The 27,027-nt window shown below is 38.3% G+C and overlaps 4 protein-coding genes and 1 pseudogene across 9 annotated transcripts; 3 read left to right on the forward strand and 2 right to left on the reverse strand.

Annotated features, from left to right (window-relative positions):
- The first annotated feature begins 543 nt into the window (after window positions 1-543).
- LOC121805463 lies at window positions 544-2,675 on the forward strand (annotated as a pseudogene).
- Window positions 2,676-4,857: 2,182 nt separating this feature from the next.
- On the forward strand, window positions 4,858-9,072 carry LOC121806568 (protein phosphatase methylesterase 1-like). The gene is made up of 13 exons (XM_042206674.1): window positions 4,858-5,015; window positions 5,871-5,955; window positions 6,046-6,116; window positions 6,284-6,398; window positions 6,533-6,612; window positions 7,002-7,086; window positions 7,177-7,257; window positions 7,714-7,808; window positions 7,939-7,989; window positions 8,143-8,223; window positions 8,506-8,578; window positions 8,662-8,739; window positions 8,860-9,072. Exons 1-13 carry the CDS (start codon window positions 4,888-4,890, stop codon window positions 8,887-8,889), a joined length of 1,053 nt encoding a protein of 350 aa, XP_042062608.1. The 5' UTR covers window positions 4,858-4,887; the 3' UTR covers window positions 8,890-9,072.
- A 32-nt stretch (window positions 9,073-9,104) lies between these two features.
- LOC121806577 (cytochrome c-like) lies at window positions 9,105-11,044 on the reverse strand. The gene is made up of 3 exons (XM_042206684.1): window positions 10,792-11,044; window positions 9,827-9,960; window positions 9,105-9,497 (listed from the first exon to the last, which is right to left on the reverse strand). Exons 1-3 carry the CDS (start codon window positions 10,901-10,903, stop codon window positions 9,405-9,407), a joined length of 339 nt encoding a protein of 112 aa, XP_042062618.1. The 5' UTR covers window positions 10,904-11,044; the 3' UTR covers window positions 9,105-9,404.
- A 796-nt stretch (window positions 11,045-11,840) lies between these two features.
- LOC121806584 (pentatricopeptide repeat-containing protein At4g11690-like) lies at window positions 11,841-15,331 on the forward strand. 6 transcript variants are annotated; one of them, XR_006051685.1, is made up of 4 exons: window positions 11,847-13,528; window positions 14,272-14,341; window positions 14,425-14,504; window positions 15,195-15,331. XR_006051685.1 is itself a non-coding variant. In XM_042206702.1 (3 exons), exons 1-2 carry the CDS (start codon window positions 11,901-11,903, stop codon window positions 14,477-14,479), a joined length of 1,683 nt encoding a protein of 560 aa, XP_042062636.1. In that variant the 5' UTR covers window positions 11,847-11,900; the 3' UTR covers window positions 14,480-14,504; window positions 15,195-15,331. The 6 variants fall into 6 exon arrangements, 2 of the variants coding, with proteins under 2 accessions (XP_042062636.1, XP_042062651.1); XR_006051687.1 differs by having other exon boundaries at window positions 11,847-13,498; XR_006051684.1 differs by having other exon boundaries at window positions 11,841-13,528; window positions 14,272-14,504.
- LOC121806611 (ethylene-responsive transcription factor ERF021-like) lies at window positions 14,550-16,014 on the reverse strand. Its single transcript, XM_042206729.1, has one exon. It carries the CDS (start codon window positions 15,649-15,651, stop codon window positions 15,127-15,129), a length of 525 nt encoding a protein of 174 aa, XP_042062663.1. The 5' UTR covers window positions 15,652-16,014; the 3' UTR covers window positions 14,550-15,126.
- Window positions 16,015-27,027: the final 11,013 nt, after the last annotated feature.

A 27,027-nucleotide genomic window follows, 5' to 3' on the forward strand; every position in this document is an offset into this window, starting at 1 on the left:
AGTCTAGATAACTCATGGCTTAGATGGTATAATATCCCATTATTAATATAAAAATTTCTCGACACTTTAGATTATGGAAGAAAAATAGCTTAATGACTTAGCTTTTGTTTACCTTATTAATAATATTGTCCACGCCAAAAATGATTTAGTATTATACAAGTAATTCAATAAAGTCAACTAGATAAATATCAATAATTATATTTAAAACATCTCTAAATATGTGTGAATGTGATTGATAGTTTTTATTTTCGAATTTTTAACCAATTAACCTTTATTTGAGATTTTTTTTATAGAAATAGCAAACTCCGTGAGATCCTATTTCGAAGGTGTTTTGTTATTTGAGTTATGCATTACGAATAGTTATTATTTAAATATAATTCTGTATATATATAGGAAATAAAATGAGAAATACTACTTAATAAATTAGTGAAGCCCTAATTCGAATTCACACGTGGGCAGATAGTATCTTTTCAAGTCTATTCGTACACACTAATATTAATTGCTTAATTAAAGTAATTAAATTTGTTGACATAATTTAGGGCTATGGAAATATTGGACGACGAATTCTTCTATCTCAACCCTTTTCTAGCTGAGATCTCCGCCCAAATTTCTTACAGCGACGTCGCCTCCGCCGACGATCAGCTGAGGATGAGCTCCACGAGCTTGATTAATTCATGGAATTGTGAGGAAACGATGAATTTGCCGAGTTCTTCAACAGTATCTGCAGCTGTGGAAGCTCCACAATTGATTTCTTTTGAGAAGGAGAGGTTTTTGCCGTTTTCTCCGACGAATGCAGATCGTGATGATAACCTAACGCCACAGATCATAAGCTTCTCGTCTTCTTCTAAAGAGGAGGATGAATTTGGTAAAAGAGAGAGGGGTTCGACGGCGACGAGAACGCCGTTGCAAGCTCAGGATCATCTCATGGCGGAGAGGAAACGGCGTGAGGAATTACGGCAGCTCTTCATCGCTCTTTCTAAAGTTGTGCCGGGATTGAAGAAGGTAATTAATATAATTAAATTTAATTAAATTGATAACGCTAATTTATCTTCTTGAAATTATTCATTTAGGGGACACAAATGTTTCTAGTTAATTTATTTTAACCTAATCTTGTTAATTTGGATAATCATCTGTCAATAAAAATATAACATAACGTGGTAGATCACAAAATCTCCTACGTCAAAAAATGCCATTTCGATCTTAAAAAGTTTGAAAAATTGTTGTGATTAAAAGGGATAAGAAATAAACTACTACTATATATATACATTAATTATTCTCATCTATAGACTATAGATATTACTGTAGATCACAAATCGAGGAACCCCATCCTCACTGAGCTCTTTTATCGTCTTACCAATTGTGTTGCGTCTTCGTAAGTTTGAAATTTAGTTAAATGTACACAAAATTCTTATCTATATATAGTGACTATATACATATGATGAGAAATCAAATTAACTAGGGAACTAATTTTGGTAAATCTCTATTTTATTTAGTTGGACAAGGCATCTCTACTCGAAGACGCTATACACCATTTGAAGTCGCTTCAAGAGAGTTAATGTGCTCGAAAACGAAGCCATGGCACGTTCCATAGGCGCGCCACAAGAAGATAGTGTCAGCGTCTCGTACAATGAGGATCCCTCGAATAGAGACTGCGAATTAGTATCGACAGAGATTAGTGCAAGAGTGAGGGAGAAGCATGTCCTGATAAAAATGTGTTGCAAGAAACAAATGGGGTTGATGTCAAGAATTCCATGTGAAATGGAAAGGTTACATCTAAATGTCGCAGACATTAGAATCATGCCGTTTGGACAAGCAGCTCTAGATGTCACAATTCTTGCTGAGGTAATTTCTAGTATACTCCTATTCTATAACTTTGCCTTGACATAAATCAAATAGTTACATTTTACTTAATATATATATATATATATATATATGATTATCATGGGTGAATAATGTCCATTTAAATTAATTAAGGATTATCCAGGACCCTTTTATTGCAAATAGTTCAACTTTTTCTTTAAGAACTTACTCATCAATTATTGAATTCGTTCTTTTTTATGTATCAAATGCTAATTAAACTTTATTTTATGCCTGACTTTAATTTCCAGAAAGAACGCAATATTTATCCGAATTTGTTACTAGGAGTATTTACACTACTTATTTTACATTACTTTTGAAACGTTGAGTTTATATCACCATCTTCTAATTCTTTTCTACATCATCCCTAATTTCTACAAATGAATCTACTTTTTTAATTCGAAACTAAAATAGTAGATATAGGTGGTGTTCAGTTTCCAAGATAAAATAATACCAAGATATAATCTAGGATTGACTAATTATATCATGATTATACATCTAGAATTGAGTTGTGGGGCGGAATCTCATAAACCAAACACACTACAAATTTGATCCCGGATACAATCTTGCAAACCGAACACCCCCATAGTAATTGCAAAACAAATATTATTTGAATTACAATACATTATAAGATCGTGCCTAAACTGTTAATTCAGCTAAAACTCTAGAGATTTCTATATCCTCTTAAAATTAAGAGATCTTATATCTTTATATGTATTATAATAATGCAGATGAGGAGCGAATTTAGTGGGACAGTGAAGGACATTGTTGACCACCTGCAAGCTGTTGTTGGACAAATCTAATTAAGGAAGAAAAAGAAGACAAGAAATGTCCCTAATTCGAGGCATTAATTATACATATATAGCTGTCGCTTTTTTCTTACATTCATTTGTATTAATAGCACGTTTTAATTGAGCAGTAATAATAGTTTTTCAAAGTTGCACAACTTTTCATTGTGGGTTTAACTTTAAGCATACACACATACATAAATCTCCCACTACAAAAAGGGTTTCCGCGTTTCCATGCAACCATCTCCCACTTTTTCCCCATTTTTTTCTTTACATAATCAGTTAAGAAATATTATGAAGTTGTGAGGGAACATATTCGGAGATGCTTTTGATCAATTTCTTTCCAGTTTATTATACTCACACTGGAGAAACACGTGATTATAAAACTCATACCCAAGTTTCAAACAAAGTGTTGAACATTTAATCATTTCAAAGAAAAATATTTCGTCCGGAAAAACTAGAACAATTCAAAATTTGAGGGAGATTCTAGAAAATGTCAAAAGTTCGTGTATTTACAAGCAAATGACATTATTCTATTAAAATCGATGTCGTTTAGTGATCGTTGTTTTTTCCCACACTGATACTTCCGGCAAACACATCAGATTCAATTTATGAAAAAAATCATTTTGGTTGAAAATTCGTGTATTTAGACTAAATTGATAATAAAAATTCAGGAGAAGTAAACAAGAAAATGTTAACACGTATTTACAAGTTAAAAATCTCTTTTAAATTTGCTATAGAATTCGAAACACTAGTATAATGAAAGTTGCTGGTACCAATGATAAGTATGTACATATTTGTTATGATATTCATAAACTAAAACTTCATCCATCCTAGAAATATATAGCATGTTTCACCTAGTGAAAATGTTGTAAAGATGCGTTTTTTACTGGAAAATGATATTACTGAGAATATCGCTATATTAAAAAAAATACTACATTTTTCCATAAATAGGAGTTGTTTATAATGTTGAGAATGAGATAAAAGTAAAGTATGGGAACATTTTCTAAAAAGTGAAATGGTACCCATACCACCTTAATTGTCTTGCTTAGAACAAAAAAGACCCCCTTTTACTACATGACGCAAAATTATATTTTCAGCCAATTATTTTTATGCTTAAATAAATACATTCATACATATTACTTTTCATTATTGAAAGTGAAACAATTCTAGGGTAGACTTTGACATTAATAGAAGTATGAACAAGTGGAAATCATATTAGGTGTCAATCTAAGTAGTGGTTGAGTCTTCTTTTCATAAGACTTAGTATAGTATTTTTAAATAAGTAATTGTTTTATGCACTTGTCTCTTATACTATTGGGATTAGGTTTGTGTATATAGTGTATTTTTAAAAATTGAGTTGATATTGCTCTCATTTGCACAAATCTAAATCTATACGTCACCCCTTAAACTATGAGCAGTATTATCATGTAGTAGTATTATATTTGTAGTCTTACACCACAACAATTTATCACGTGCATATAACATTATATAGAGTTATATTTGAAGGGCGGTGATGAATTGACATTTTTAGCTTAATTGAGAATTGAGATGCATTATCAGCCACTCATTTTTATTAAATCAGTCGTCCAGAATTTGCCATATGAAAAATATTTTTAGATTAATTAATTATGAAAGGACTGAATAGTAATTTCATGGTACATTTTATTCAATAAATACTTTTATTTTATTTTATTTTAAATAAAAATTAATTTTTTTTAATTTTTTTACCAACTACACACATATAATGTCAACTACATATACAATTCATGTCAACTACACACATATAATGTCAACTATGTGTACAATCCATGTCAACTACATATACAATTCATGTCAACTACACACATATAATGTCAACTACATATACAATTGATGTCAACTATACACATATAATGTCAACTATAAGTTGTTGACATTTGATGTGCAGACTATTGATGATAATACCCCCGAGTTGACATAATTTACTTGCACTTGACATTTCGAAAATGTTGTGGATGAGTGGCTGAAAATGCATCTCAATTCTCAATTAAGCTAAAAAAATCTCAACCTAACAGGACCCTATAATTGAATGTATCTAAGGCTTATTGGGCCCGATTAATATTTCAAATTCAAGTTGGGCTTTAGATTGGTTCAGCCTTAGTAGGGCCCATAAATTTGCAGCCCAAAATTCATCATCAAATGACCAACAAAAATTAGCAGAGAATAAAGTTTTTTCGCAGATTATTGAGTGATCAAAGAAATGGAGAACTCCTCGTCAAATCTAAGCTCGCTTCCTGAAGAGGATTCGCAAACTGGTGGAACTGCCGCTCAGAGTTCTAGCAAATCTCCATCGGCTTTCTCTTCCAAGCCTGATCGTCCTCCAATTCAGTATGCGCGCGTTACTTTCTCGCGATTTTTTTACTAATTTATGCTATTAGTAACGGTTTATGATTCAGTTGTTTTCATTTAGAATCTGAACTTGTTGATGAGTTTTTAGATTTTCTGGTTGTGATTCGTTCTGTTTAAAATATGAATATGAATCGTTCGGTTCTGTTTGAGCTTCGATTTTAATTGTATTATTATTGTGGTTGTGTACCAATGGTCATTTAGGTAATACTCCATTTAATAATGCTGTTTGGTTGCTGTGGTGAAAATCTTTGAAGTATCTATGAGCAATACTCACATGCGTTTATTCACTAATACCCTCTGGCGTGTTAATTCTTACTCTCAGCTTATGATTTGTTGCATCAGAGTAGAATTTGGGATATGATCGTCGGTGAGAGTTTGTGATAACAGTGATTTTAGTTACATACTTGTGAATTGAAGAAGTTTCCCTATGAAAGTTTGTGATAAGAGTGAGTATAAGTTACTTACTAGTGAATTGAAAATTTTTCCCCATAGATTTTTTTAAAAATGGAAGAATTGCATATTTATGAAGAGTTTGATTGATTAGTTCAAGGCATACCGGTCTTAAGGAAACTAATAAATAAGCAGGTAGGTAAGTAAAAGGTTGCTTGAACTGCTGCAGTAATTTATCTTTAATATTCTAATGGAGCTAGGTCAGAAGTAATTTTGGTGCTGAACTTTAAAACTAGCATAAGTTTTTTTTGCATTTCCTGTCGTCTTTGTTGATTTGGATACTTTCTTGTTGTGTTCACTATTTTACGACCCGGGCCTGATAAAAAGATCACTTATTTGTCTTATTTTTACTACTGTTGTTCTCTTTGTGGTTTTAACTTGTAGGACTTCATCACAAAAATATGCACCATTAGAATGGTCAGACTACTTTGACCAAGAAGATGATGTTCGCATCCCAGACTCTGAAAATGTGAGTGGCATCATATTTTCAATCAATTTACGAATTTTCTTTTTCATATTGTAATTCTAAATGCTTCCTTTGGTCTGCTCTTTGCTTCAGGTATTTCACTTCTATAAGGCAGGGAATGAGGGTCCAGTTGTTTTATGTCTCCATGGTGGGGGTTATTCAGGGTAGATCAACAGCTCGCCTATTAGCTAATGAACTCCTATGTTTCTCTTATTAGTGAAAATATAGATTTCTCATGATTTAAAGCTTTGAACTTTAAAAAAGCATATACTTTCTTGCAGAGAAATTAGCTGGTCCTAAATTGTATGTTTTGTTCAACAATTTTCACCAGGCTCTCATTTGCTCTGTCAGCAAAACTAATTAAAGAGAAAGCTAGAGTAGTAGCATTGGATTTGAGGGGACATGGGAAGTCATACACTGAGAATGATTTAGATCTATCTATTGAGGTATCTATTTCTTTCATTGCAACCTAAGTTGATTACAATGTATTTTGATATAACGTATTCTTATGTTCTAAGATCAGCATTGGACATTCTAGTCTAAACTTTGTCTGTGTTGACATTTTCACCAATAAATGCAGACTCTTTGCAATGATGTAGTGGCTGTTGTGAAGACAATGTATGGGGATTCTCCTCCAGCAATTGTGATGGTTGGCCACAGGTAGTATCTCTATGGTAGAACGAAAATGTTATGCTTCGTACAATTACAATTGTTTGAATGTCACTTCACTTGGCGTTGAGAATGGTCATTAAATCTTGATAATTGAAATCTTAACAAATAACATGCAAATATTCTCGGAGCAAGCGTTGAAGTCCAATGTTGGACGTGAGAGAAATATCATAGTTCTATCCAGCCAACACTTGAATTTGTCTTTCTTCTGCTGAACTAGCCAGAATTTAAATGCTCAGTTTGTCAATAAAATGGCAAATGCTGGATTATTGTTCTTGAGCAGCTTGGGCATTTGTGTTTCTTTGTCATGGATGATTTTTCTGCTCTTATTTTTTCAATTACTAGTTGAATTTCTTCCAAACTTAATGCATATAATGTAGTATGGGAGGTGCACTTGCTGTTCATATTGCTGCAAAGAAAGTGCTTCCTAGCCTGGCTGCGCTGGTTGTTGTGGATGTTGTTGAGGTTAGCTTAGCTCTTCATGTTTTTTAATGCTGTTGAGGTTGACTTCCAAATGTTTGGTGTATGTGATCCTTTAGCTGCATAATATCTCAGGGTACAGCAATGGCTTCGTTAATACATATGCAGCAGATCTTATCAAATCGAATGCAACATTTCTCCAGCATTGAGAAAGCGGTAATATTCTGTTGTTCGTTCAGTTCAGTGTGGTGTGCTCAACTTTGCTAGCAGTTTCATGTACTCCACATGATAATGTTTCCTTATCCACCAGTTGATGGACAATGTCCTCTGTTGGTCTATGAAAGAGATTATAGCTTTCAAAAGTTTGAAAAGCGAAAGTATAAAATGTTGCTCGATTCCTTTGTCATTCATTTCTAGTAAGATTTGGGATAGTAATTATTGAATATAACAGAAAACTATAAGCTTTAGCTTTCTAAAATGTGGTTAATTGTGTGTGATTTGACACCTCCTCCCATCGTCTTTCAAGGAATAAGCAAGATGCGGAAAATGAAGTCAGTACAAACAAATCAAAGAGAAATACTCTTGGATATATCTACTTCAGCATAATTCCACTGTGAATTATGTATTTCTTCTGATAGAAATTGTAACAGCGATTGTCCTATATGTTGTTAGATTGAATGGAATATCAAAGGAGGCTCTTTGAGAAACGTCGATTCTGCTCGTGTCTCTATCCCCAGTACACTAATCTATGATGATTCAAGAAAATGGTGAGCCGTTCTACTGTGTTTTTCCTTTATAAGTTGTGTTCTTCTTCACTCTTCTGTTGTAAGCATGCCTGACACTGATTTTATGATCTACCCATTGAACTAACCCAAGTTAGTCGTGCTGGATCTGCAGCTATACCCACCGAGCTAGGCTGGTAGAAACTGAACAATATTGGAGAGGATGGTAAGATCATTCTCCTCTGTACGCCAATTTTCAAATGTATTTGTTGTCATTATCTTGAAGACGTCATCTTTTTACTCACTCTGTTTGTCACATTTCAGAACTAATTTGTATTTCATAGGAAGTGAACTCTGACTATGGAGTTATTTGTTTCAGGTATGAAGGTCTTTCAGAAAAGTTTTTGGCTAGTCCTGTACCAAAACTCTTACTTCTGGCAGGAACTGATAGGCTTGACAAGTTAGTCCTTTCAATTTTTTAACATATTATTCTTATAATACATCCAGTCTCATAAGATTGCCCCAGTAATATACGTAGTCGTGAAGTCACATTTATATTTTCATAGTCGTGAAGTCACATTTATATTTGATCTGGTAACCCCCGATCTTTCTGGGTATGTTTGCCAGTATGAAGATTGTCACTATGGTTATTGAATAGTTGAAACGATGATTTGTAGTCAAGGACTCAATGTTAAGAAATTGTACTCATAATAGCTACATGATTTTGATTTTTTTGTCTCAGAACTCTCACAATAGGCCAAATGCAAGGAAAATTTCAAATGATGGTGGTTAGGCACACCGGCCATGCCATACAGGTCTGATTCGTCGAAGATACATTCTTTGATTTTGTCTTATATTTAGCTGTCGTCATAGTTGCTCACATGTTCGAGAATCGCAGGAGGATGTGCCGGATGAATTCGCCAATCTGATCCTCAATTTTATATCGCATAATCGGATTGGCCCTCATGGAGTTGTGGTTAGTACTTACAAATATATTTAGGGCATGCTTCTTAATGTCAACATCATATAATATGAATTTCGATCATACGCATGTTATCACAGCTTTCTTGATGCGCAGTTCAAATTCTTGTTTCAGATCCCAGGACTTCGCCGTCCGTCACAATAGAGAGTCGAGCATTGAAGAAATGAAAGGCAGCAATGACATTTATTTTTAAAAAAACAGGGCCTGTAACTATATTGGTATGTTTTTGAAGTTCCAGATTTCGTTAATAACATCTGTATGCTGTCTATGGCTCTATGCCGTCAAAATATAACATTGGTTGCAGTAAAAAGTTGTGTCATTAAACTACCACAAAGACTAAATTAGGGAGAATCTCTCAATTGGAAATAAATGGTTTCTTGTCATAAGAAAGAGAATGTAATCCAGATCTTTTACAGACCAGAACAATGTGGCACTGTCGAAAAGAATGTTCAAGCATACATAGCTTTGAACCTTTAGTATCTAGACAGGCACAGACCACTCAAATTTATTTCCATCTGACAAAAACATTACCTCTTGCAAGAGGGACTTCAAAAGGTAGTCCAAAGAATTATTTATTAGAGAGTATTTGTGTTTTTTTGCTACTCAAAAGGTAAAATGTGGCTCTCAACTGCAAAAAGACATAACCATGAAGTGTGTGCTTAAGCTGTGGACTCCTTCAGGTATGCAATGAGATCAGCACGGTCCTGAGGCTTCTTCAATCCTGGGAAAACCATCTTTGTTCCAGGGATGTACTGCAGGAACAAGATAAAAAAATCAATATAAATAACAAAGATGACTTAAAAGTAGACTACAATAAATGCGATGTCTAGTATGAAGGAAGGATGAAGAAGTCAGTCCCAGCATTCTTTTTAGGCTTTAATTTTCTTAGTTGAACTGATGCTACATCACTTGATCAATTTCCCTAACTAATCATGTATGACAGAGTAGGTGATCCTTGCAAAGTGCGAAAAATAAGAGGATTGTGTTAACAAGGAGATAAATGAAAAGATATGCAGACATCCTAATAGAAACCCACAAACAACATCTTAAAGTAATGGATCAATTTTCCAAACAAACTCACCTTCTTGGGATTCAACAAGTAATCATACAGGGTCTTCTCTTCCCACACCACAGCCTTGTTCTTGTTACCAGCAGAGTATGAGTAACCCGGGGTAGTTCCAGACTGCCGCCCGAAGAGACCATTAAGGTTAGGTCCTGCAAATTCAAGCCTTTTAATCCCAGTATCCAAAAGAAAACAAATGCTCGAAGAGCATAAATGCACTTTTTTCCAATCTTTGCACAAAAACTTCCATGGTATATTCATCTCATGGAAGACCAAATTGTCAAGTGTCAAACAACATAAACCTGCCTCATATATGTGTATCTAATAAATGCATAAAGATCAAAGTCTAGCAACGTCACCGGAAACAAATACTGAGGTAGAAAACAGTGCATACCATTAAGATTCTTATCCGTGCTAGCCTAGTTGCATTCGTTTATCAATCTCCCAACTAATTTGATGCTACATTTAGTGAGTGAGCTACAGTATTTAGTGAACAAGGCAGCCTCTATATTACATTGAGAAGCTAGATTTAGTGAGCTACAGTATTGCTCCATTTGCCATGGATTTCAACATAATATACAAAGGTTTTTGTGATTGATATTTGACTACTCCTAATTCAGCATCAGATAATAAACCCAAACTACAGATTCAATCTACCAATATACAAAAATAATAGTAATATTTCTTATGCTAAATATATTAAGCTTTTCGCATTCGAATTAAGAAGTAGTAAAATTCTATACCTCGCAACTAATTTATTCATGATTTCCACAATTCCAATCTCTAGTTCAGCATATGAAAGGCAAGATCTCAATAATTCCACACAAGATCTCACTAAATCCAACCAACGATACAGTAAAAAAACACCAGAAATCAAACATCAAAGCAACACAAAATGTCGATTCACAAAAAAAATTAAGCAACAGATCAGATCTACAAATCGAAAGCAGGCGAGCTCAGAAATAGATTCAGGTCATCTATACCTTGTTTGTGGCCAGCTCCTTTGTCGACTGTGTGGCACTGAGCACACTTGGTCTTGAAAATCTTCTCTCCGGCGGCCTTGTTTCCAGGCGGCGCTTCCTCAAACGTCGCCATCTCAATTCAGATTTTTCCGGGAAGGTCCGAAAATGGAATGCTATTCGCTAGAATTTAGAGAAAGAGCGAGAACCTCTCGAAGAGAAATTTCTAGGGTTTGCGGAGACCAAGAAGGGGAGGATATATATATGTATGAAAATGCGTGGGAACTGAAAAGAGAACGTGGTGTGCGTGTTCTTTGCTGGCGGCGTATTATTATTTTTAAGTTTGATTTCTTTTCTAGAAATTTCTATATTTTTATTTTTCCTTCTCTTTCTCCTATTTTTCTTTTCTTCTTTATTGGTGACTTTAAATAAATAGATTTTCGCTTTTACCAGTATTGACTCGATTTTAATCGGTTTTATACTCACATTTGTTGATTCATAACATTAAATTCATATTTGCTCAAAAATAATACTCATACTTGTGTTTTGTTTGTTTTATTGAGAGCTTATTATTTTTAAATAATTCAAAAAATTAAGAAATAAAATAGTTCAATCTTTTTTAATTAGAAAAATAGATTTGTGATTTTGTACTATGTCTCTATAGAAACCTCAATAGAGCATCCACAATGGCAGATGTCCCAGCGGACGTCGGACCGGCGTGCCGGACGTCCGCGCGGGACGTCCGCTATTAGGTAGCATGCATACGGTTAGGGACGTCCGCTACGGACATCGGAGTTCCGCGGCTTTCCGGGACGTCCCTCGTTGCGTTGACACGGCGGACGTCCCGATTTTTTATTGTTTTTTGTGGATGTCCGTCGGGATATCCTTGGGGATGTCCGTCATTGTGTAGTGGGATGTCCTTATGACGTGGCAGTACAGTGGGATGTCCTTATGACATGGCATGAAGTGTTTTTGGGAAGTCCGTCGGGATGTCTGCCGGGACATCCGTGATGCTCTTACATTCCGGAATTACAAAGAACCCTACCAAGAAATTTGTAATTACATTTTTGTCCCTTTTTGCTTCTCTGTCTCTCAAATCAAATTTCGAAGAAGATGGATTGCAGTGAGTGAAAATGAGATTCTCTAACAAATTTCACCCTAATCAGAATTTCTTCAGGTACTGCTTAAACTGCTCATCACTCTCTCCAAAAACCCTAACCCCCAAATATCCGTTTTCAGTATATGTAAATACAATAATTTTTTTGCGCCATTCTTCAATTGGGTTGTATGCATTTATCCCTTCTGAACCACGCTCACTTCAAAAAACGCCAGTTTTAAGCACTTCCTCTTCTGGGTCTTCCTCAAGTCTTCATTTTGGATTGCGTTCGGTTCAAATTAAGCTGTCTTCACATGTCAAGAATCAAGTTTTGGGCGATTCATTTCGTGGGCTTCCTTCAAAATTTATAATTGAATCATTGGTTTTATCAACACATAGGTGCCACAGTGTGTGTAATGCATTTGGTTGGCTTAGTTGTGGGGAAATGGTTAGATACTACTCTGTATCATCATCAAATAGCTCGTTGGCTTCTGGTTCTGTTGTGAAGAGTGAGAAAAATTATAGGCTGGGGTTTGTTTTGGAAGTTGTTGGTATGATTAGGAGCAATGGAGAGGATTTGGAGCGCAGGTTAAATATGACGCGCCCTAGATTGAATGCATACTCTATCACTGAGATTTTTGAATTCTTGAACTCTGAGAAGGTACATGGATTGAGGTTCTTTGAGTGGATTTGTAGTAATCATCCTAAGCTGCAGAAGGATACTTGTGTTTGTAGTTTGATCATCGATAACCTCGGAAGGTTGGAGGACTATGGAACAATGCAAGAGTGGTTTAGGAAGTTTGCTTGTGAAAAGATTTGTCTGACTTATGAGGCTTTTGGGTTTTTACCGGTGTTGGCATCCGCAGACGCTTCATTGAAGGAATCCACTAAAATTGTGTTGGATTTGTTGAATGAAGTTGGGGGATCATTTCAGAGTTCTGGTGTCTGTGCCTTGATTGAGATGCTGTGTAAGTTTCACTTGTTTGACATGGCTAAGCATGTCATCTGCATTTCCGAGGGCAAGCAGTCGTGTTCTCTCCTTTTCATCCGTGAGATGTGCAGGAGTGGTCTTATAGAAGAAGCACATGGTATAATCAGAGGGATTAGACAGGCTCGTTGCGCTCATACTACCACTTTGTATAACTATCTTCTTGGAAGCCTATGGAAGAATTCCAGGATTACTGAAGTCTTTCAACTGGTTGATGAGATGAAAAAAAGCGATATCCCTTTTGATGCTATAACGTTTGAGATTCTTATCAATTCTGTTTGTAGTTTAGGCAATATGGATGCTGTTCACCGGATTCTTGATCAAATGGTGGCTCAAGGAGTTCAGCCTCGACTGTCTACTCATGCTTGCATCATTAAGACTTTGTTTGCTGCAGAAAGATATGAGGCAGCATACAAGCATGTTGTTTATGCAAGTGCTATTGATAAGACCTCTAGCAATATGATATACAGCTTAACGGCCAAACTTTATTTGGAAAAAGGTCATATCATGAGTGCTCGGAACACTCTTGTGGACATGATGGAAAAAGGTCTAAGGCCGAATTTCAGCATTTACATGAAAGTTGTGAAGCAACTTAGAAGAACTGGGAGGGGAAATCTAGCAAGAGACTTGGAAAGCAAGCACTTCAAGTTTGTATTCAATCCTCACGTAGCATATTCGTGAGTCTTGTCGGGCTGTCAGTATTGTCCACTGTCACAATTTTGATGAAATGAGAATGCTAAGTGATCAGATAATTGACTTAATCTTTCTCTACTTATCTTCTGTTTCTTGCTGGACTCAGTATTGCACAATGGATAAAATTTTGGCATATAAAAATTTTGACTTGTACCAAGCATTGAACTGCGATATTGCATAATGTTAATACTCCTAGTTGGTAAGATTTCTAGCGACGTAATAATACTACTAGTGAGGCTATGCGAGGTCATTTTTTAGTCTTACTGGAAACCAGTTCCTCCATAGTGAAATTGTCTTCATGAAGTAGTTTGGAAATATGCAATTGAATCATTTCCGTTTGGTGCATTGGAGAATATGGTAGCTGTCATTCTTGTGTATCTCCTATTTATTCTTATTTTTGTCCTTAAATTGTTGTAGTAGTTTTATGTCACTTTTAATTCATTGATTATTTTCTCATATGATCATATCTCTCACTGTAGCATGTTTTACTTTCTAGATGTAAAATTCTTCATGCTTTTATTGCCTTTCTCATTATTTCATTTATGTAATAATTTTACATCTTGGTTTCTTTTGCAGTTTGAACTTTATATGACTTTATTTTGTTACTATGTTTGAGCTACTGTAAATCCAGAGTACTTTGTGTACTTTCATTGATTATTTCTCATTTGGTTAGTCTATTACCAACTCTTTGTAATGTCATTGAATCATGATGGTTGCATCTCTACAGTTCTCCTCTCCCACGGATTGGCAGTTCTTATTATGTTCGCATATCCAACAAATTCACATGATATATACAAGTTTGGTTCCATAGTTTCTTGATTAACTTTGATGTTTGTGTTTTCTCCATTTGTCTTTGAGGAAAGAAATTTTGTTGGTTCAGGTGCAATTTCAATCTTTTACTAGCAAAAGGAACGATGCTGCCTAAAGGTCGATAGTACCCTTCTCGTCAACAACCTCGAGGTAATCAATTGGTTATGGATCTTTTCTTGTTGAGGTTGCAACAAAGTTATATATCTCTTTTTTTACCATCAAATGCTCACATAGCTACTATTGGCTACCAATATGTGCTCGTAGAATATGTAAAGGGTGTATAGACTGTATCGTACACCTAAACATCTCGAGCTATATACCAATTTATGATTAACTAGCCTAGTCTAATTAGACCACGAATTAGAAATGTCTGGTAGCTGTTCGAGTAAGAACATGAAATCGAGTTATAAAGAAACGCTGGCTTAAGCTAAGTGAAGATAAGTATTTGCTCAGAAATAAACAATGAAAGTGATAATGCCATCTGAAAATAAAATAAGAAATTGAACTAAAAAGAGAGGAAGAGCTTTGACTTGAGCAACAGAATATATTAGCTTCATTAGAATCTATAATTATAGTGATACAATAAATTCTTGTTAGAAATGTGGCCTAAAAAGTGGCCCTTGAAACAAATAATGTAAGATCCTTATCTCACATTGTAGTCAACATGAATTCCCTTATGCAGATGCTTGGTTTATATCTAAAACACCAATCTCTATCTAAAAAAATCAAATGCTCATATATATGTGTGCTTCTATGTTATATTATATGAATATCAGTCCCAAATGGAATAAGTTTCTGTTTCATCCCATTCCTCCATCTCAAACTCCTCATAACTGACAGATTCTCCGACCCCCGACGGGCCCACTAGCTCCATCCACATTTTAGGCGAGTCGAGTGGCGCCTCATTGATGGCTTGAATGTCGCTAGGCGACAGCTTCACCCTAGCCGGGACAGCACCCCCGCTAGAACCACCATCTGCATCCCCCAACTGCTCGACGCCCCCCAGCCGCATGGCGGCCAGCTGAGCCGCTTGGCGAATGTCGTCCGCATCAGCACTGGCAGGCTTCGGGAGGCTCTCCACCAGCTCCGGGAAGTTGATGCGCGCATCCGCCCCTCTCAGGTACCGCGCGGAGACGTCGTAGGCCGCGGCCGCCATCTCAGGCGTGTCGAAACTCCCCAACCAAATACGAGTCTTTTTCCCCGGCTCGCGAATCTCCGACACCCACCTCCCCCATTTCCGCCTCCTCACGCCTACGTACCTCGCCCCGTCCCCCTCGTTCTTGTCCTGCTTGATCATGTTCGAGTTTCTCGAAAATCGAGCTCTTCGTAGCTTGAAAGGTGGGCATGGCTATGGTTTTATAGGAGAGGGGAGTGTTGGAGAATTGTTGTAGTGCATGAATGAGTTGAGGGAGTGAGCATATGAGCTCAAAAAATGTTGGTTGGTGAAGTGAGGTTCCACGTTGTTGCATGAAAGTGGGAGTGTGAGTGTGTGTATGCATTTTTTTTAAATTTTTTTTTTGAGAGGGATTTTGCTAATGCATATAATTAGCCGACACTTGTCATCCTTAACCTACTTTTGTATGGATTTGAGGAGTTGTAGAGATGTTTTGATCTCATAAAATAAGAATGTTTCACACTGAAAAAGATTAGAGTTCTTGATTTTCAATTTATTTCTCAGCTGACCTTACTGTTACTTAGTTGAAACTTGCAACCTCAAACCTGACCCCATCTCTGTTTTAGATTATTTTCTGTCGGAATATCCCTTTTTAATGTTTTTTTTTGTTAATCTTTATTTTCTTGTATTTCTTCTTTGTTTCTTGAATAAGTTGAAGTCGAATTCTTGATGTTGCATTTCAATGTGATTGCTGTTTTTTTTTTGTTAAGCTAGTATGCTCTTCAATATAAATTTGATTTAGTTTACTATTAAATTATTATTATTATCTTTTCATTTTTCTGTTATCAGCTCTGTCTAACTTATATTGATCAAACTTTCTAAAATTTTCAAAAATTAAGGGGAAAATAGCTTATTTAGTTATGGTTTTTATCCTAGAAAAAATGATCAATTTCGTCATGTGTGAAATTTTGCGTGCTTTATTTATCTGCATTTTCAACTAGTCAAATGCGAGTTAGTGTATTTAATCATTAACAGGTGGATTATTAATAGAGACGTTTTGATTTTCTCTGTATATTTATTTCAAGATTTTTTGGATTACATGACAAACAGCTGTATCTAACAAAGCTTCATTGTATGATTAACTGTCACCCATTAATCTTTTTATTTAGAGTTCAGTCTTTTTAAACACATTTTTCATTATTATTTTTGTTATATTTATTTATTTTTAATCTGCTAACAGCGGCAATGGTAATGACACGACCGTTTTTATAGAACATTCTTTGTCATTTTTGATTCTGTTCCTCCTTTTTTAAATGGTATCGTTGACTTCAAAGATTTGATGATTGTTTAATCTTTCACCACACTTTTGATATAATGAATGATTATGTGTTAATGTGTTTTCTCATCATCACAAACTGCGAAAAAATTTAGACAAATCGCATATTAATGGAGTATATGGTTGGGCAAACTCACTCTCACTAACAGTAGTCCGTTTCAAAAAAAGAAATTTTTTACACATAAGACTAAAATTTGAGTAGATATATGCTATAATAAGTATAATCCAATTAAATTTGAACCTAAAAATACTTCTATAGTGGAAATTTGCTTAATATCATGGATTAGGAAATCTAATGTATTTTAAATTTAAAAAATTATTAAATAAACTTAAAAGGTATTAATGTCAATTCACTCTCATCAAAATTATCTTAAGACTTTAAATTTACGTAACTCTCTCGGTTTAAAGTATTTTTTCGCAAAAAATATATCAAATTAAAGATAATTTTATAAGGATTCCAACGAGATCTCAATTGCATGTATTCCGACGATGTTCGGGTGATGAAATTTGATAAATTATATTTCAATTTTCGTACATGTTGATAACGAGATTTTATAAATAAATGCAAAAAAATCTCAATATAGTGTATGCAAAAACTCAATATAACGTAGGTAAAATATCAATAAAACTGTATTAATATTCTCATGTCATATTATTCATATTTGTAATACACTATGGTGATATAAAAAAAACACCCACCAAAATTATCATATGATAACATAATGACGATATTACTCTTTTGTTGATATTTCATCTACTATTTATTGAAATTTGTGAGCTTTAATCTCATCCCCTCATTTCAAAATCTAAGGGTGTAGATTAGTCTTAGTTTTGAATTATGGTGTTATAAGCATTGGAAGACTACCTTCTAATTGTTATTATAATATCATTAATATCTTAATAAAATACTAGGAGATTCAAACATAATTCTTAGAAATAAAGAAGATCAGAATTGAGATTCCAATCACTGTGGAAGACGCGGCTTCTTCAAAAAGTGGTCTTAGGCATATCTTAATCTTTAAAGCTACTTATGTTACTTTGAGGTAGATTTATTTCTAATATTTGTTTAAGACTTAATACCATTGCCATAACCCCACTGATGGTTGGGCGAATTTTTGATGGTAGTAAATGCAGGTAAAAGAAAATATAGATCACGACACAAGGAATTACGTGGTTCGATTTACTGAGGTAAATCTACATCCACGGGAAGAAAGGAGGGCAAGATTGTATTGCTTGATCTGGTTTACAGCTTACAAATACAGACTTGCTATATGATATTTGATGTCTAGAGAGCTCTCTTTTCTGCCTCCTAGTCTATCTGATCTAAGTTCTATTTATACATTGAACTAAGATCGTGGCTTGCATCACCACTAACTAGGTCGTGGCTTACATCATCACTAATTAGGTCGTGGCTTACATCATCACTAATTAGATTGTGGATGTCGTGGAGGTCATGAGATCCTGCATGGGTCCACCACTAAATAGATCGTGTAGTGGAGGTCGTGGAGGTTCTGCATGAGTCCACTATCTCCCAGTTCGGTTGAAAACTGAGACCGAACTGCTGAACTATTGCCGAGCAGCTTTTGCCGATCTGAGAGTAGAGCTTGATTGGTCGGCTTTTACCGAGCTGTAGGCTGGGGCCGAACTCTTTAGTAATGCCGAACTGAGACTCTTCCTTGGGGACCGAACTGCTGAACTATTGCCGAGCAGCTTTTGCCAATCTGAGAGTAGAGCTTGATTGGTCGGCTTTTACCGAGCTGTAGGCTGGGGCCGAACTCTTTGGTAATGCCGAACTGATACTCTTCCTTGGGCTTTGGGCTGATGGGCCGTCACTGCTATTGGGCTTGTTTAGTACGTACCCCATCACTACCCCCCCCGAAAAGCGAAGTGAATCACTTCGGCGAAGCGAGTCACTTCGGCATTCTGGATAAAGGTACGGGGAAGGCTGACGTCAGGGGACGTGCCATGCGCGTGACTGCATTAAATGCGACAGTAAAATCCGGCCGTTGAATCCTGAAAAGGTGGGATTCGAAACGGTGCGATGATTTTGAAATCTTCTCCGAATCTGATAAATACGTCCTTTCTTCATCATTTGAACACTTTTGCTATTGCTTCTTCTGCATTCTCTCTCTTTTGCGTAAAAATTTCCTTCCGCTTTCAAGAATTTCTTCAGAATTTCTTCAGACTTTCAAAGAGTAAGAACTATGTCTTCTTCTTCTTCTGAGTCAGGTAGCGGTAGGAAAGGGGATAAGGGGTCTTCTAGCCGGAAAGAATCCGGGGAGAAGACCGTAGAGTATTTTCACAGCATCTTGAGTAAGGATACTGTGATATCCCTACACGAAAAATATTTTTTTCCTGGGGGGAAGGTTGCGATTCCCGACGACCTTCATAGGGCTGACTCGCCGCCGGAGGGTTACGCCACCGTTTATGAAGCCGGCTTGGAATGCGGGTGATGTGAATCAAATTGTACATTTTTATTCCCCTAACTTTACATGATTTATATAGTTTGATGTTTGCAAAAGTGTGTTTTATGGTGTAGAAAGAGGAGTAAATGGTGAAACAAAGAAGGAAGCTCGGAGGGTGAAAAGCTGTGCAGAAAGCTCTCAAAAGTGGCCACCCGGCCGGGTTAATTTCATGCCCAATAATTCACCCGGCCGGGTGATTTTCGCGAGGTATGGAAAGTCCAGGAGGGTTTGATTTCAAGTCACCCGGCCGGGTGAATTTTATGCCCATTAATCTACCCGGCCGGGTGGATAAAGTATAACTGCAATATTGCAGTTAAAGGAGGGATGAGAGAGAGAGTGATTGGACGTGGAGACAGAAAAAAGGTTGGAGAGAGAGAGTGATGGGATGGGGGGTGGCAGAATTAATTAGAGTAGAGATTGAGGATTCGGGGAGACAAATCAGAGAGGAAAAAGGAGAGAAAGAGAGGAGGAAAAAGGGAGGAGGAAGGTCCGGCCTACTCTCCGACGATCCGACTCCAAATCCCAACTCCACTCATCAAGAGCTTGAATCCTACGGTTTTAATTGCAAATTCACCATGTGTTTAGGCTAAGCTCTCATTGTTGCTCCAAGTTGTAATCTAGGCTTGTACGGATGTTTTTACACCATCAATATCATATGTTTGTGTCCTACAATGTGCTTAATTTTATTCACTATGTTTTTGGCTAACGATGTAGTGATGTTAATTCCTTTGCTGTCGTCTCTTTAACATAGCTTAGGATTGATCGTTTGTTGGTATGCTATCGATTTAGAACTGTTCAGGGGATAAATTGATAGTGGATTAGGTAAGTGATTATAGTAGACGACGTTCGTTCCCGCGCATCTGCAGGAATTAAATGTCGTTGAAAGTTGGTTCATGGAACAAGTGTTCAGCTGACTGTGAACTATACGTCGTAGACATGTTCAGTGCACGCGATTAGGTTGATTAGTTAATCCCAAATATGTGCTTTTAATATAGGTGTAGAACAATACAAGCCTATTGAGCAACTTGGAGTGACATCTTTTTCCTATTTGAAAAGTCTTCCTTAGTTTGTAAATTTAGTTTATTAACCTTGTCAAACCTTGTTAAATAATCGTACGCCTCCCTGTGGTTCGACACTCGAAGTACTACAGTCGACTCTGTACTCTTGCAGATAGATTGTAATATTAGAGCTATTTTATTAAACTTGTGTGTTAATAATTCATTAATATAAAAGCTCGAAAATTACACATCAAGTTTTGGCGCCGTTGCCGGGGAGGCAACTGGTTATTTAATTTAGGATTCTTGTTATTTTTTTATTTTTGTATAGTTTTCTAACATTTTATTTCTTTGTTTCAGAGTTGTAGTTAGACGACTAAGTCGAGCCAACGACTTTAAACAAAGGCGCTAGTTGGGAGGCAACCCAATGAGTTTTTAGTTTTTTTCTTTTTCTCTTAATAAATCGAGGGTTTTGTTCGCTCAATTCTTTCCTTCGATGTATTTTTATGAATTGAGTATTTTGTTTTCTTTTTGTTGTTTTTTTTTTCTTTTTGTAGGAGCAACGTGGAGATAGGATTCACATTCGAGCTTATGAGGAAGCACGCCTACAAAGGAAAATACACCCACCCACCCACCCAAATGCACTTTGGATATCACGCCAAGTTTGGGGGAGTCTTCTTTCCCTTTTCTTTATATGTCCTTCTTTGCATACATTGAGGACAATGTAGCATTCAAGTGTGGGGGGGTTGTGAATGATTTTTATGCATTATGCATGTTTTTTGGGTGTATTGCATGCTAAAGTGTTGTGAATCATGTAATTGACGGGTGTATGCTTTATCTTCGGCTTTCTAGTTGGGAAATCTTATTTGATCTTACTTGATCTTTGAAGCCTAGGATGGATGGAATTTGTGCATGAATCTATTTGAAAAAGCATGTCATGATTACAATCGATTTCTTGAGTTGAGGAGAGTTTGAAAATTGCATGTCTTGTGGAAATTATCTTGGATTGATTTGCTTTATCGAGTGAAGTGCTTGCATTCGTTTGTGTTAATGGTTTGGGAGGATAAGGCACTAGGATGAACTCTATGGCCAAATGATCACATGCCTAGTCCATCGAATGATCCCCTAGAAGCCACCTTGAGCTTAATTCCCTATTCTTTGTGTAAACACTTAGCCAAACACTTAGTCACGTAAATAAGCCTAATTTTAGCCTCATCAATTGACCTTGCTACTATTTGGGTGCTAAATACAAGTTGAGCTTTGTGTTTTGAGTTGTGAGTGTGGGATGGTGAATTGTAAAGAGTAGACATTTCTAGACTTGATAGAATGTGAAAAGAATGAAGCTCTTAGAGGAAAAAAAAAAGAAAAAGACGACCTCCAAATTCGCAAAAGTCGAGGTCTTTACAAAAACAGAAAGAAAAATAAAAAAGAAAAAAAAGAAAAAAAAAAGAGAATAAATTTGATGAAATAAAGATAGAGCTTCTATAGTTGTTTGTTGTAATCTTGCCTAGAATAGATCTCAAGTTTGGGGGAGTAAAAGTTTGGTTGTAAAATCTTGTTTGATCTTTGGAAGGATGTTGTAGGAGGGAAGAATTTGGCACTCAAATGTGTAGCCTTTGAGTTCACTATCCATACTTATCCTACCTCGTCCCTAGCCCCATTACAACCTTGAAATAAGACCTTGGACCTTATTGTTGATGCTTGTGGATGTTTTGTAAATAACTTGGTAGAGTTAATGAAGTTTGATTTGAAATCCGCGAGTCTATGTGGTAAGTAATGCTTGACGAGTCAATGATGACGGTTTGAGTTGTATGATCACATGTTTGGACTTACTTTGAAATGCACCATGACTTGAAGTTCTAGGTTGATAAGTGATGGTTCATGAGAGTGAGAAATCTTGAATGGAATTGTTGGGGGTTTAGTTTTTGTCATTCATGTCTCTATGTGATTCACTCTTATGAAAACTTTTGTGAGCTGAGCTTTAAAGTTTTGTGTTTATTGTGATCTTGCTCGAGGACGAGCAAGCAAATAAGTTTGGGGGTATCGGGCTTCGTTTCCCTCTTCCCCCTGCCTTTGTAGAGCTGCTAGATTTTTTTCAACTCCCTTTAGGTCAGGTGACTCCGAACTCTTGGAGGCACTTATCGGCCTTTGCTGCCGAACTGCGTAGGCTAGACAAGGATCTGTCTCTGAGGGCAATCCTTAATTTTTTCCAGTTTAAGAGAAAAGGATCTTAGTTTTACTTGATCCCTTTACAGCCTTTTAGGGCCTTCTGCAAAACCAAGTGGCCAAAGTGGCAACATCGTTTCTTTTTTTATAATAGGACAGCGGCTCCGGGCTTTCCCTGGAGAGGGCCGAAGTCCGTGATTCCTCATCCTCGGTTAGAACCGTTGGACGAGCTCGAGGGCGAGCTCAATAAGATTCCTATGATTAGGAAGCAGTACCTGGAGTCTGAGCTCGTCAAGGGCGACTTCGTGTTCGACTCCTCGTCTTCGGACGAAGAGACCGAGGGTGAGGAATTCTTTTTTGTGCCTTACTGCTTTTGTTGCGAAAACTAACCTTGCTTTCTTGCTTTTTGGCAGTGAACATGCTAAATAAGATTAGCCGCAAATCCTCCGAATCTAAGGAACCGGAGAGGCCGAAAACCAGCAGCTCGGCGTCTGATGCCGAGAAGAATCCGAAGAGGCAAAAGACCTCTTCGGATCCAAAGAAGCCGGAGTCGACTTCGGCAAGGGGGAAGGGGAGGATTCAGAAACCCCCAAGAGCGCCAAAGAAAGACGTGGTCTTGGCGCCTCCTTCGGAACATATCTGTGAGCCCTTTTTATGGCCCACGGACTTCGCCGAGGTGAATTCTCTTCTTGGTTTTCTGGCCTTGCTTTTTTCCTGTATTTTTTGTGGCCCCTCGGTTGACTTTTTCCTTTTTCCATTTTCAGAGGAACGATATGCTCTCCAAGCTCGTCGCCGTTGAACTCTCCAAAGCGTCCAACGATTATGCTGAGATGCAGAGGAAGTTGGCGGCTGCTCGTCACCAGGCCGAACAGGCTAAGGCAGACTTTGAGAAGGCCAGAGCTGCTAGGATCTCGGCCCAGGATGAAGCCCAGTTTGCCAAAAACCAGCTCGTCATCCAGCGAGAGCAGACGAAACGGAGGGATGCTGCCGCCGTGGTTGCCCAAGGGGAGGTTCTCCGTGCTTTCGCGGAGAAACTCTTTCTGAGCAATCAATTTTCGGCCTTTGTCGGTGATCTGCTGAAACTAATGACCGATAATACCGAGCAGGGGCCCGAAGTCGTCCTGCCACTGTACGGCCGAGAGATAGCAGCTCGTCTCCAGAGTCTGCCGCTCCTTGAGGAGCTTGCTTCGTCCTCGGTCTTGCTTTCTGCTGACCGAGTTCGTAGTTGCCGAGCTGACCGGGACGAGAATATGGAGGCTATCTTCGCCTCCTTAGGGCCAGTTTCACCCGCTCCAATTTTCCACGGAGAGGGTGAGACCGAGCAGCTTGATCAGCAGACCGGAGACAGGCAGGCCGAGCAAGAGGTGTTGCTGATCGGTGATGGGGGCACCGAGCAGGCTGGGGGGAGCAGGGAGGCCGAGGCTGAAGCTGAGGCAGACAAGGAGAAGGAAGCTGAACCTCACCGAGGAGCCGGAGACGAAGCTGGCGGAGTATGATTTCGTCTCCCTTCTCTTAGTTTAGTTTCTTCCTTGTTGTAAAATGGCCTTGAAGCCCTCCTTGTGTAAAAAAATTTTTTCTTATGAATGAAAAAATTCTTCTTTCTGCACTTGTGTCTTCGTATAGCTTTTCGTACTCTCTTTTACTCCTGTTGTGGTTTACTACTTGCTTAGTAAACTGAAATGCCGAACTGACATAGGCTGCTTTGTATTCTTAACTCTTAAGGAGCTGGAGGTACTTCACTGGAAGCGGCTGTACTCTTCCGCTTTAGACGAAGCTGAGAAAAAAGCCATAGCTGACCAGATGAAGAATGACGAACTCTTGGCTTGTTTAGTGAAGCTGGAGGCCGACAATAAGGACTTAGAGTCCGAAAAGAAAGATCTGGAGGCCGAACTGAATACTGCTGTCGCTGAGAGGACTGCGTATGAGGATTTCATCAGCAGGCGCGGGGGAATGACCATCTCTGAAGTTCAGGAACGAGTTGACGAACTGTGGGAGGAATATCATGTACTCCGGAGGAACAATGCGCTGGAGAGCTCGGCTTGCAAACAAGTTGTGAAATCATTGCGGCGCTGGGCTTCTCGGTACGACATCGTTCTTTCCCGGCGTCCTTCAATCGAGAGATTCCTTAGGCATTTCCCGCCAACAGATGCTCATACTCCAGCTCAAACCTCTGATCCACTTGCTCAAAATCCTACTCCAAATCAGCAACGAACTCAGGAGCAACCGGAAACGTCAAGACGAGAACGGACTCAGGAGCAACCGGAAACGTCAAGACAAGGACGGACTGAAGTTCGTAGAGGAGCTGTGATTATGAGTGAGCAAGATCAACAAATGCTTCGTGAAGAGACTCTTCGCCGCCGAGGTGCCAGTACTTCCCGGACTCAAGGAAGAGGCGGTAGGTCGATCAGAGCATCTCGTCGACCTGCTTATTCTTCAGCTGCCCGGAACGCCCGAACTCGGCTTCACGAGGATTTTGTGAATAGATGGCTCAACTTTAGCAACCAGGGACAGTAGAATAGTCCTTTGTAATAGCGTAACGCCTTCTCGTAGGGCAGCGGAGTTGTATGCCGAACAAGTTTTAATAAATGAAATCTTCATTTCGCTTCTATCACTGCGTATTTACAGCTCAGCGAAAAAATTTCATCGTGCTCGTCCTCGGTCTTATGAAGTAAACTTCTTTGACCGGACTCGTCCTCGGTCTTATGAAGTAAGCTTCTTTGACCGGACTCGTCTTTGGTCTTATGAAGTAAACTTCTTTGACCGGACTTGGTCCTCGGTCTTATGAAATAAACTTCTTTGACCGGACTCGTCTTTGGTCTTATGAAGTAAACTTCTTTGACCGGACTCGTCTTTGGTCTTATGAAGTAAATTTCTTTGACCGGACTAAGCTTGTGTCCTAATTTGGCGAGTTTTATCGCTCGGATCGGACTTTCCCTTGTCCTAATTTGGGGATCGGACTTTCCCTTGTCCTAATTCGGCGAGTTTTATCGCGTGGATCGGACTTTCCCTTGTCCTAATTCGGCGAGTTTTATCGCGTGGATCGGACTTTCCCTTTGTTGCAGTTCGTTTCAGACGAACTGCTTGTTTCTTAAGCTGAATTGTGGTCTTGTATCCTCCTTAGAAGCTTGGACTCACAATCGTTGGCTTATATATGTTCTAAAAAGGGGATCAGCCTTCGAAGAACAAGATACCTCAGTAACATTTGTAAGAGACGACACGCACATAGACAGACAAAACGCACATAGACAAACAAAACGCATATAGACAAACAAAACGCACATAGACAAACAAAACGCATATAGACAAACAAAACGCACATAGACAAACATGAAACACAAGTAAAAAACAAAGAAAGCACATACCCCTAGGACCGAACTAGACACAAGACTGACTGACCGGACTGTCTCTTACAAATGGAACTTCATGAGGTTGGAAATGTACCATGTTCGGGGTACTTGTTCTCCTGACATGTGAGTCAATTTATAAGACCCTTTGCCGATGACTTCTGACACCCGATATGGACCTTCCCATGTGGGTTCGAGTTTGCCCAGCTTTTCTGCTCGGCTTACTTCGTTGTTTCTCAAGACGAGATCTCCCACTTGAAATTGCAGCTTTTTCACCTTTTGGTTATAATACCGGGCTACTTGCTCCTTGTACTTGGCTGCTTTTATGCAGGCCAATTCTCTTCTTTCTTCGGCCAGATCTAGTTCGGCTCTCAGTCCGTCATCATTCATTTCTGAGGAGAAATTTAGAGTTCGGGGACTGGGTACGCCGATCTCAACCGGAACCACGGCGGGCGGGCGGCTTCTCAGGATTGAGACGTGGCCCCAATCGGTCTTGCACCGGAGTCCTTTGAATCCTTTCAAAAGGAGTTCGGCGAGGATGTCCCTGATCGCTATGATCGGGCTTCCTCCCGTCTCCTCGGGATGAGCTGTCTAAAGACCGTTTGCGACGGTCTGCCTCATCGGCACGGGAGAACTGGTCCGCAATGTCCCACATCTCTTGAGCTGTTTGCGGACTGCATTCCACGAGCTTTCTGTAGAGAGCTCCGGGCAGGATTCCATTTTGGAATGCCGAAATGACAAGTAGATCATTGAGATCATCTACTTGTAGGCATTCCTTGTGGAACCTCGTCATAAAGTCGCTGATCTTTTCGTCGCGACCTTGACGTGTAGAAAGCAGCTGAGCCGAAGTGATTCGGGCTTCCGCTTTCTGAAAGAACCTCCTGTGGAAAGCATCCATTAGATCTCGGTAAGATCTAATGCTGCCTTGGGGAGGCTATCGAACCACCTTCTTGCGTTCCCGATAAGCAGCTCGGGAAACAGCTTGCACATATGGACCTCATTGAGACCCTGGTTCGCCATGTTATACTGATAGCGTCCCAGGAAGTCATGAGGATTCACTAACCCGTCATAAGTCATCGACGGAGTTCGGTAGTTCTGTGGCAAGGGAGTTCGGGTGATATCGTCCGAGAACGGAGTCTTCAATGCTCCGTACATGGCGAACCCGACATCTCTTCGGTATGGAGGAGATGGAGTTCTCCTGTGATTCCGGTACCGAGGAGGAACAGGAACATCTCGGGGTTGAGGATTCTTCT

The sequence above is a fragment of the Salvia splendens genome, chromosome 1 (genome assembly GCF_004379255.2).
Source record: "Salvia splendens isolate huo1 chromosome 1, SspV2, whole genome shotgun sequence".
Taxonomy (NCBI): domain Eukaryota; kingdom Viridiplantae; phylum Streptophyta; class Magnoliopsida; order Lamiales; family Lamiaceae; genus Salvia; species Salvia splendens.

What these genes read in the sequence shown, in the direction of transcription:
- LOC121806577 (XM_042206684.1), bottom strand. Translation starts at nt 10,903, where the DNA reads ATGGCGACGTTTGAGGAAGCGCCGCCTGGAAACAAGGCCGCCGGAGAG. An exon ending in AGGAGCTGGCCACAAACAAG is followed by an intron (nt 9,961 to 10,791) that starts GTATAGATGACC and finishes TTGAATTTGCAG; the next exon opens with GACCTAACCTTAATGGTCTC. An exon ending in ACTTGTTGAATCCCAAGAAG is followed by an intron (nt 9,498 to 9,826) that starts GTGAGTTTGTTT and finishes TTGTTCCTGCAG; the next exon opens with TACATCCCTGGAACAAAGAT.
- LOC121806584 (XM_042206702.1), top strand. Translation starts at nt 11,901, where the DNA reads ATGAGATTCTCTAACAAATTTCACCCTAATCAGAATTTCTTCAGGTAC. An exon ending in AATCCTCACGTAGCATATTC is followed by an intron (nt 13,529 to 14,424) that starts GTGAGTCTTGTC and finishes TTGTTGGTTCAG; the next exon opens with GTGCAATTTCAATCTTTTAC.
- LOC121806568 (XM_042206674.1), top strand. Translation starts at nt 4,888, where the DNA reads ATGGAGAACTCCTCGTCAAATCTAAGCTCGCTTCCTGAAGAGGATTCG. An exon ending in GCATCCCAGACTCTGAAAAT is followed by an intron (nt 5,956 to 6,045) that starts GTGAGTGGCATC and finishes TCTTTGCTTCAG; the next exon opens with GTATTTCACTTCTATAAGGC. An exon ending in GGAACTGATAGGCTTGACAA is followed by an intron (nt 8,224 to 8,505) that starts GTTAGTCCTTTC and finishes TTTTTGTCTCAG; the next exon opens with AACTCTCACAATAGGCCAAA.
- LOC121806611 (XM_042206729.1), bottom strand. Translation starts at nt 15,651, where the DNA reads ATGATCAAGCAGGACAAGAACGAGGGGGACGGGGCGAGGTACGTAGGC.